A 10,593-nucleotide genomic window follows, 5' to 3' on the forward strand; every position below is an offset into this window, starting at 1 on the left:
TCATCACAAGCGATTTCTCCGTGTCCAGTGGCTGAAAAGATCCATCTTGCCGAAGAGTGCGGCTTCCGAGACAATTCGTGGAATTGGAAGCGATTCTTGAAATGCGCCGCCGCTCCGTCTGATACAAAAATTAGTTCAAAAAAGACTGGGAAATGAACATTAACATACTCTTTTATGGCCTATGTGGCTAGAAGAGCGTGAGCTGTGTCATGTGTCGTGTACCATCGGTGACAACGGCAAAGCTTTGCGTGCCTTGCTTGGACGTAACCACACTTGTGGAGAGAGACACTTGAGTTTTTTTTTCAATGAAAACTTTGCACTTCGGTTGGAAAGAGTACTGTCCATTTTCACGCAAAATCGAAGTGGAACATCACTGCCTTGGGTGGTAAGGCGGTTCTTGTGTCATGTATCAGGCTTCGTTCAAGGTCAAGGATGTAAGAATGCCTCGTATCCTTTTCGCTCTCCTATTGCCGCAGGAAGGCAGAAGTGTCCATAACCTTTTTGACGAGTTCGCCAGCGTCCCATAACGCGAAACAGATCTCTTCGTCTTCGTCGAGATGAAGCGACTGCAGCGAGATGCTCTGCGTTTTTGGGCACTTTTCGCAACGGCGCAGAAAGCAATCGTTCTGTGGAGCGCAGAAGAGGTAGATGCGCTTGAGGTCGTCTTCAGTAAATGTCTTCTTTGGGGCATTTGTTATTGCCCTTAAAAGCAACTGAAAATTGACGCAATATATGCATGCGCACACCTCGTGCTCGGGACTTTTCTTTACCCTTTTTGGTCGTAGGGAATAAAATTTGGAGATGCCTAGTTCGGGTTGGAGATGGTCCTTCCTAAACAGCTGGTAAGCTTCCTTAAAAGAGCGGGTCATAAACCTTTTTACGACTTTGAACATGTCGTTGATCATGGCTTTGACGACGTCCTTTTTGTCGGGGCTTTGAACAGAGCATGCGAGGTCGTCGCGTGTGTAGTACTCAATTGCAACCCCCACGTCTTCGGCATTCGCCTTTTTCCCCATGTAGGGATCAGGGATTGCCCAAACACCACCTTTGCGCTTCAGTTTTCATGTTTGATCAATCATGTAGGCAGTCGCACCCGACACCAGACGCAATATTGTTTTCTTCAGGATGATTGGTGGCAGAAGCACGTACAATCGCTTGCGTTCCTGGTGGGAACTACATGCCTTCAGCACTTCGCAAAACGCGTCAAACCACTCTGCGCAGTGCTCACAACTGTCTTCGAGTTCGAGAGTTTTGTGCGGTGAAGCAAGCAAAGTGGACCACCGTAAAACCTGTCAAAGGAATCCAGGAAACTCATCTGTGAAAGTCATCATATGCCGAGAGGCCAGATGTATACATGGCCATTCGCGCAACTGAGAGTTTTAAGCTTATGTATGATGCATAGGTAGCGAATTTGCAGAGTGGGGCCGTTTTATTCCTGTGAATTGTAAGCTAATTAATGGTATTCCAGCTCAAAGTTCCTTTTCACGTCACTAATACACACCGCGTATAAAAAAAGAATTTTAATAATATAAAATACATGCCATAACTAACGCCCAAAGGTTTGGTGCTGTGCGGCAAAGCCACTATGACGAAGACGTCGGCTCGCTCCGAGTGAAGGTTTGTCGTAGCTTTTCCCGCTTGGAGGTCATATGTTACTCAATCTTTTGCCATCAACGATTAGTTCAAGTTACTGCAAAGTGCCAAGGGGAATTTAAAGAAAATAAAAGATGGAGTTTTTTAAATATCGACGCCCAATCTTGCCACATTTTGAGAAATCAGCCGAATTTCCGCGTTGATAACAAAAATATGTTTAAGGGTGGGCATATTATCTTTATATATTCGTAAAGAAAATTTAAATACGTGCATTTTGATATGTTTTGTGAAGTATTATGAAAGATGGTTTATTTGCAAAAAAATTGTGAATATGTCTCTAAAACGCGTTTTTGTGCCATGTTTGATATTTTTGTTTGCATTGAAATATTTTATGGATATTTTTAATTTTTTATGTATGTATTGTATAACCTTTGGAAAACCTATTAAAAAAGTTATGGTGCCGTGAAAGGTCCGATAAGGAAATGGCGATTGTGCAAAGTAGCATTGCGAAATCTTCTCAATTTCCACGCCTCAAGCTTCTCTATTTTATATCTCAGCGAAAACAATTGTTACGGCGTTCATATCTAGCTGAATGTTCCTCCCAAGAACATGGCTTTCATATATATTTTTAACAAAAATATCTAAATTATGACCCGGACCATCATTGCATGAACTGACGTGGAATCACCCACGTATATCCTCAATGCTGAAAAGCGCTGACGCCGTGTTCGCGCCAACAGAGTCCGACAGCGCGCATAAATACACACACGAAGTCGTCTTAGCACCGTTTTTAATGCCATGCATTTGAAGTAAAACGCCGTAACTGACCAATTATTTCATCTGCGTGACTGATAACTGTTCCAATCTACCTATTACGTAGGAATTATTTCGTGATAATTGCTCTTATAGTCGAGCGCAGGTAGAAAATGCACTCACTTTTTCCCATGGAAATGCATTGCCGGAAGTCAACTTTCGACTGGTTGCTGTCTGCTTCAATCTGCGACAGCACGCTAACGTCATTTGAACCTATAGCGTACATTATAATACCTCTATGGTTGAGATAAAATTAAATTCTTTCCGAAAACAAACTGCCAGCCGCGGGGGGCGTCAAATTGTAATGAGCTTTTTAGGCATTGAAAGTAAACATACGGTTACATCTAGGAACTTTTGAAGCATAATTGAAAATCTCTAAATCAACTCATTTTAAAAATATGTAAAGCAAATACAACATTTTACGTTGCTAAAAGAAATTAGAAAAAAAAAGTTTCACTTGGACGCGTTTTTAGGTTTCAGTTTTTATTCGGAGCGCATCTCAGCGCCAGCGATCCTGCCACCACGCCGCCGAGACGCGAAGCTACCGCCTCGCCGGCCTCGGCCCCACATAGGAGGGATAGAAGCAATTGAAGGAAGCAGACTTGTACACGTTACTAAAGAAAAGTAAGGAATTACATTTACAATTACAATGGCTAAATGTAACTAATTACAGTTACAATTACAGTTTCATAAAAGTAAGTGACCGTTACCTCAAAAAGTAATCCGATACTTTCGCGGCGTTACTTTCAACCTTACTGTCCTAAGGTAAGAAACAAGACACTAATGTTATGAACGCGTTCATTGTTGCCGAAGCCCACACCTTTTGTGACCTTGAGCAACATCTGGTCCTCAAAAAGTCTCATCGGACATCTTGCCTCGTTTCTATTTCTCAGCGCTGAAAAACTTTTCAATTCACGTTTTTCCAAATAGGTGCTGCCACTTAGACGCGCGATTGAGTGTTTAGAAAACAACACCTCCGCAAGGATTCCCCTATCCGCTCCACACCCAAAACGTCGGCTAGATCCTGTTGGCAAATTGAGAACCTCGCTTTTCTCCCCAGTGTAGACTATCTTCAATAATACTTAAACAAGCGAGCTGGTGATGATTCATGGTAATAAAACCCGAGACTCAGGAACACAGAGACGTTATGTTGTGTTCGTCCCCTTCTGTGTTCGCGAGTCACGGGTTCTATTACCATAGACTATCTTGGTCCCTGAAGTTGATACAAATAAGTCTTCTCTCTCTCGCGCGGCCAGAAGGAAGCGGACCTGCTCCACGAGTGGTAATTTTAGTGCGCTACTACTCTTCTCAAGCGCTTAAAGTCTTTCTGAAAATGACTGATTTAGTGGTTTTCGATAACGCTCAGCAACTTTCTAATTGGAATCATATGCCTATTTCCACTAATTAAAAAGTTAATTAACAAGTTTTAATTAATTATCTGTCTAATTAGTAGGTTTTTGGCAATTCCTGACGTCCGCCGTGGCTGGTAGTTTGTTCCCGAAGTGCGTTTCTTCTTTTTTCAATCGCCCTAATTTTTAGGATTTTTGAAAATCTTTGCAAAAACACCCGGTATATATATATATATTTTATTACTCCTAATACTTTGCAAGTCGCATTGAATTAAAATAAAAAGTTCCGTGTTGGTTACACAACATTTGACAATTTTTTAGCATGTGCTATAAATAAATACTTTATCATTTACAATTCTCGAAAAAAAAAAAAAAACCTTTAGTGACATTTTGGTATGCTTCGGTACACTTTGTAACAAAACTTCTGACAAAACAATCTTTTTTCTTTTTTTTTTACTGGGATTATTTTATAACAGATTTTTTTCCTGCAGTAAGAAAAGAGTTAACTGTAAACTCAACACTTTTAGATCAAACATCAATCAAAGAACAGAAGAAAATGACTGAGCATTTGGATGGACCACGGCGCCGGCTGACCACTTTATAAACTCGGAGATTGAATGAACCCTTAGTGAAAGGCGAAGACCTCGAGGAAGAATGCACACATAGCGTCGAGTACAGCGGCATCATCACCATATATCTCATCAAGCTGAACCTCTGGGTCAAGAGAAGGAAAGAAACAAGCAAACAACTTATAAAGCGTTTTTGAGAATCGCGCAAAGTAAAATCCTCAACAATGCACCAAAAATATTGTTCAAGCACCCACTGTTAACATTTCCCAAACTTTGGACTTCTGCAAATTATACGCGAAGTGTCCGATTTGACCGGACAAGTGTCCATGTCTAGATTAATACGGTTTTTAGTAAAAGTGGGGTGGGCGCACCCCTGGTATTTTACGATAGGTAAACCAATACCTGCATGGGGACACCGACATTGAAACAATGTATATCAGCTTGACTCAGAAGAAAATGAGTACTCCTGCTTCAAGTGTCAATGGGACCAATATTGAGCTTGCCACAAACAAATCAGAACATGGTGTAATAACACCAAAACACAACAATAAAAAACAATGCAGACTATGCATCACTACTGAAAGATAAAAGTATGTCCTTCCTCTGAATTTTGCTTGAGCGACGCTCAGCAACTTGAACCACAAAGTGCTGACTGCGAAAATAGACAGCTGGAAGCATGCTGACCCCATACACAAAGAGTCATGCCTCAGAAAATTTTTTTATGAAAACCTGTGATGTGGACACTCATCTCGATTGTGACATGGAAGTCAGCAGTGCGAAAGAAAAGCAGAAATTAAAGAAATGAGGAAGAAGCAGCGAGCACAATGAATGAAAGCAACAAAAATGCCTAATGACAATTTTGGCACACGCACAAAATTCAGAAATAACGAAGAAAATGACTAAGCAAAAAGTGTATGCTGCAAAGGATGATGTCTCAGCAACAAGAGGGGAAACCAAAGAAATAAGTAGGAAGGATAACCAGGGGTAACAGAGATGCTTCGTTTCCAAGCTGTTCTCATGCTACAAAAAGCCTTCCAAGGTATCTGAATATGCCATGCCTGATTGGAAGAGCACAAGAGATCTTCCTTGAAATTCTTAAAGTGTGAAAGGAGATTAAGAAGTTGAGATTTAAGAGACATGACAACAATGAAGTGGACAAGAAAGAAGTGAGCAATGGAGACTGGCAGAATGGAGCTCTACTACAATGTAAATACTGTACAATAAAACATCATTAATTAAGTTGTAACAATGGGAGAAAAGGTAAAGTAGTAAATAAAAACAACACATGAGAAGTGAAAAAAAAATTGAAAGGGGACACATTAACTAACCAAAATAGAAAATTGGTATCCAAATGCCCCACCATTTTCCAAATTATGTTTTGGAGTGTTTTCCACTATGAAGTGTAAGGGTGCGGCAAAAGGGAGTGTCCCTTCCAGCAAGGATGCTAGATCCTGCTTGCTCCATTCAGCTAACAACCCCTTACCCTGGCAAATAGCGAGCCCTTGCCGAGCAGATTCCTGCATCCCTCGTTAGATACGAGCAATCTTTTCGTGCGCCACGAGTAGATCTGAAGCCGGCGGAGCACTTGTCGAGCGGTTCTAATTGATCCGTGGGAAAGTGGCGGAGCGCGTCGAACAAGCTGGAGAAGTTGTCTGCACTGCCATTTTTCGTACGAGTTTCATCCGTAGTCACTCGCAACATTTCAGTTTCAATATATGCTTCAGCAATGTTGTGGCAGTCATGAAAACGATTGCATCAGTAGCACTTTACAAACTTAAGTTATGTTATGAGAATATCAGAAGGACGCAGTGCTGTTACAAGCCCCGTTACAAGCTGTTCGAAGGTCAGCAAAGCGCCATGACGCAGTGGCCAGGTGTTGACGTCCCCACCAAACAATGAGAGTTGCGATCAAGATGTGTAAAAAGTCACTTTTACTTGGGGGTACGCTTATTATTCGGCGGGAAAGGTATGTCGATCGGTAGCCTTATAGACCGACACGCTGTTTACAAACAAGCCCGCCTTTGCCCACACCAGGTGTGGGCATTGCGCGTGCGCAGAAACCGGATTTGGGAGGAGTGAAGCGTCTGCGCATGCGCTGTGCCGCCGACAGCGCCACCGCAGCTGCATGACGTCAGGGCCGCGTGTTGGTCTATAAATAGGGTTCCGTGTTTTCGGATAAATAAAAAAAAAAACTGAATTTCGAGGTAACAGTGCAAACGAAAAAGAAAAAAGACTTGTAAATAAACCTCACAAGACCCCAAAGTCAGCGGTCCTGAGGAAATGCGACTTCAGTTTCCTTCGAAAACTCGAACTACTGACAAAAGGGGTTTGTCTTTAAGCTCCTCAATGTTCCTTGAACTTTTTAAACATTGGGAACAAAGTAAAATAAACTCTGAATTTAAGAGAACTGGGAATCCAACAAAAATAAACTCCGATAAACCTCAAATTTTCCGTGAAAAATAAACAAAAAATATATCCCTTGAATTTCACGATAAAGAGACTCAGAAAACACAGTATCCTGCTTATAAGCATAGGCAGTAAATACGAGCCGCACTCGCCCAGCACAACGGCTTTTGTGCTGCATGCAGGGCTGGTGAGGCATCAGAGGGCGGTGGCGGTGGAAAAAACAGTCTCAACAGCACCATATAAGCGGTGGTGGTGGCCACGCAGCAGAAATGCTGGTGAGCAGTCGCTCCACCACCTAGACTGGATGCTCAGACTCCCAAATCTAGGCTTCACCCCTCCCCTTCTAATGACACCTGGAACAAAATCCATATATAGCCGGTGACAGGTCGAGAACGAAGTGGAAGTTCCTCCCACCACTTTCCACTTCAGCGGAGCGAACGGCGGAGAGGAGGTCGCCTCCTTTCCAGCTATCGCTCGACTAAAGTGGAAAAAGGTGGGAGGAGATTTCACTTCGTTCTTGACCTGTCACCGACTATACACCAACTCATGTTTACAAACAAACCAGAGCGCCCCTAGCGGATGCCACCGGCGCCGCGCATACACAATGGGGGTGTGGGCAAGAAGCTCGCCGTCGCCCATAAACAAATCATTGAAATGCGATGTTGTCGGCATTGGTGTCAGTCCCCCTGCCCTTTTCCGCGTTCGAATTGTTGATTCTACCTCTTCCTGGCAATGTCTGACTACTTGAGTGGCACCAGCGACATTAACGAGGCTCGTTACACAGCAAAACTTCGCGTGAATAATCTGACATGCGGTGATTCATTCCGCGTGGACGCCGCAGAATGTATGCTAAAGCCTAATTCGCATGATGAGATTTCGCTCGCAATGTTCAGTCGCGACGACGTTCGGGCTGCAAAAGCGTGAACCGTAGCCGAGATGGTCGACGTCGATACTGAAAATCTCACGCAGAATCGAACCAAGTGAATCCGGCATAACAAGTCGGTGATAACCACGGGTAACAATTATCAATATCTCCTTGTATCTACTGTTTGCATCGAGCCTGCTTACCAACCTTCAAACTTAAGTCTTTTGAGGCCCGCATTTACTTCTTATCGCAAGTACCGAACCCATGTTTGGTCTACGGGCCGGTATCGTCTAAAAGAGCAGACGACAAGCAGAAACTTCTGAAAGAGCATCGAGCCTGCTTACCAACCTTCAAACTTAAGTCTTTTGAGGCCCGCATTTACTTCTTATCGCAAGTACCGAACCCATGTTTGGTCTACGGGCCGGTATCGTCTAAAAGAGCAGACGACAAGCAGAAACGTCTGAAAGAGCAGACGACAGTTCGAACGATCATGCGGCCGTTTGCATTTGAAGACGCACCGAGCGTAGTCCGCAGGTAGGTTATACAACTTGACGGTTTTCCGGCGTTCATGTTGTAACAAAACAAATATATCTGATGACCACAAGTATCCATGAATTCAACCCAAAGTGCTTCCCGCCCAAGCAATCATGGTCCGACAGCGTCTGCTTTTCCCTTTTCACGGCACATATTAACTATCTCAAACGAACCAAGCACACGAAAGCTGACCTTTGAACCTTTCTCAACTTTTTTGGTACAGCCCCAATCGCGGCATTTTAACGATAAGGCAGGGTTTTGTCCAACTCCCTTCAAAACAACGCAGGAATATGCGTCTCACATGGGGACTTCTGCCCACAGCCCCAGACCAAAAGTGCGTACGACGCGCCACCACCACCCTGACGTAACAGAGATGAGTTTGTGTATACACGTTTGCAAGTCCGGCTTCAGGGAGCTGCCATCTTGCCTGTCTGGGGTGCGCTTGGACCAGTTATAATCCGATTACGAAGCCTTGCTAAGGCGTCGTAATCGGATTATGGCCTCTCCCGAGAGCGCACCCCACTAAGGAAGATGGCGGCGCCCTGAGACCGGACTTGCAAACGTGTATATGTGGCTTGCACATGACGTCATTTCCGATGCCCTCCAGAGAAAAGGGAAAGGAGCTCCGCTCTTATCACAATCCTCCTTTGTGCCTCAGGGATAGGCACAGAGGTCCCTGTTCTCCTCCCAGAAGATTATAGAAGATTAACCCGTCACTCAAAATTCTTACAAAAGCGGCTTCCCTCTCCTTCTTTTACATGGTGTTCAAAAGTATGTGATGTGACGTCAGTGCAAGGAGCCTATTGGTAACACATTTCTTTTTTCTTTTTTTTTTTTAATCGTGGATTCTGTATTGAGAATAAAGATTTTTTTTTTTTTTTTTTCCTTCTCCACACAGGGGCCGACGGCGACGGGTCAGTTCTCTGACTGGAAGACGAGTAATGGCCGCATACGTGTGTAAATTGCTAAAAAAAAAAAAAAACTCTTCTATTTATTTATTTATTTACCTAGAGGCAACGTTTACGCAGTCGACGGTCTGTTTTGCCGACGAAATACACAGTGCAGTTGTCCTATGTGACAAATTTCGAGAAACCGCACCAACAAACACTAGAGCCTTGAGCCGTCACTTACCTTAGCGCTCCCGCTATGGAGTGACGGACAGCGCAGTTCGGGTCCATGAGTAAAGGAGCCGCCGTCCTGATGACAGAGGCGTCCACGAGTGACCCGCATGATTCCGAGTTTTTGGCCAAGTTGGCCATGATGCAAGCGGCGCATTCCCGCTCTTCCACATTGCCACCTTGGAGCTGGAAGCACGTGCGAAGTTACTAGAGTGAAAACAAAAGCGCGCCAGGAGTCGAACGGGCTACTGTCAACAAGCGTGCCTATGCCCCAATTACGTTGCAAGGTCACGAAGAACAAAGTAAATGAGTTGACAATACATACTTCACTGGCTCTCAAATGCTTTTTTCACACGAACCTAACAAGTGGATACCGCCGTCACATGGCAAAACGGCTCAAGTCTCGGGGCAGGCGGCGTTGCTCGGGGCAATTCCAGTCTCACCATGTTTCCTCGCCGGAGACAAGTTTATAAAGAAAGCTCACTTAGAACAAAAATATATGTCTCCTTGATTGCCAAAGAGCTTATATTAGACACGTGGATATGATGCCACTACTTTACCATTTCACGAAGTTCGTCGACGGAGTTTTCAGTGTCGTCAACGTGAAGTTCCTGTTCTTCCATATCTCGATTACTCGGCACCCCAATGGGGTTACTGGTCCGAGTTTTATGCTTTCTTACTTTTGCCTTACCCATTATTTTTCACACGGACACAGGACGACACGAATACAGAGGAAGCACGACTACACACTACAACACATGCCTGACCCAGTCGCGGCCATTACCAAAAAGGACTTGACGCTCTTCAAACAAATTGTATGTCGCCATAGGTGGCGCGGTAAGATGAACCGTTAAACCGTTAAATATCCTTAGTTTAATCAAAAACATTATAAATAAAATTATTTAAGCATTATATTGCTTTATTATTTAATATATATGCATATCTTTTAGTTAATAAACAATTAGGATACAACATGAGGAGCAACCGAGAGAGGGTGTAGAACAGTAATCACCAGAGTTGCTCTGTTTCGGTTTCGGTCTGAGTGTGTATCTCAGCATCGCTGTTTAATGGAGTTAGGGGCGATGCCTTTACGTGTTTTATACTCCATCTTAGAAGTTCTGTACAGGGCAGTGGAAGCTGTATTCAATTCCGGTCAATCGGCAGAGCGAGCACATGATATTACTACGCGCTTCAACTTTCTTTTCTACACACACACGTCAAAGTGCTTACCATAATATGTACTGATACACTTTTTTTAATGCGTGTAGTTTGCGCCATTATTACGTCAAAAGATCATTTAACTCTATCATTTACCTCTATATTTGAGAAGTTATTTAGACGTTCAA

General features: G+C 43.5%; 1 protein-coding gene across 1 annotated transcript in view; it reads right to left on the bottom strand.

The window, feature by feature from the left end:
• Window positions 1-10,043, bottom strand: part of LOC8043073 (HEAT repeat-containing protein 3) — a 52,457-nt gene extending 42,414 nt beyond the window's left edge. The window contains exons 1-2 of the mRNA XM_029970456.4: window positions 9,808-10,043; window positions 9,261-9,433 (exon numbers count right to left, since the gene is read on the bottom strand). Of these exons, the coding sequence (XP_029826316.1) occupies window positions 9,261-9,433; window positions 9,808-9,942 (308 nt within the window). The 5' untranslated portion in view covers window positions 9,943-10,043. The remainder of the gene's footprint in view (window positions 1-9,260; window positions 9,434-9,807) is intronic.
• Between the last annotated feature and the right edge of the window lie 550 nt (window positions 10,044-10,593).

This window comes from Ixodes scapularis, unplaced genomic scaffold (genome assembly GCF_016920785.2).
Source record: "Ixodes scapularis isolate PalLabHiFi unplaced genomic scaffold, ASM1692078v2 PGA_scaffold9__187_contigs__length_104089568, whole genome shotgun sequence".
Lineage (NCBI taxonomy): Eukaryota > Metazoa > Arthropoda > Arachnida > Ixodida > Ixodidae > Ixodes > Ixodes scapularis.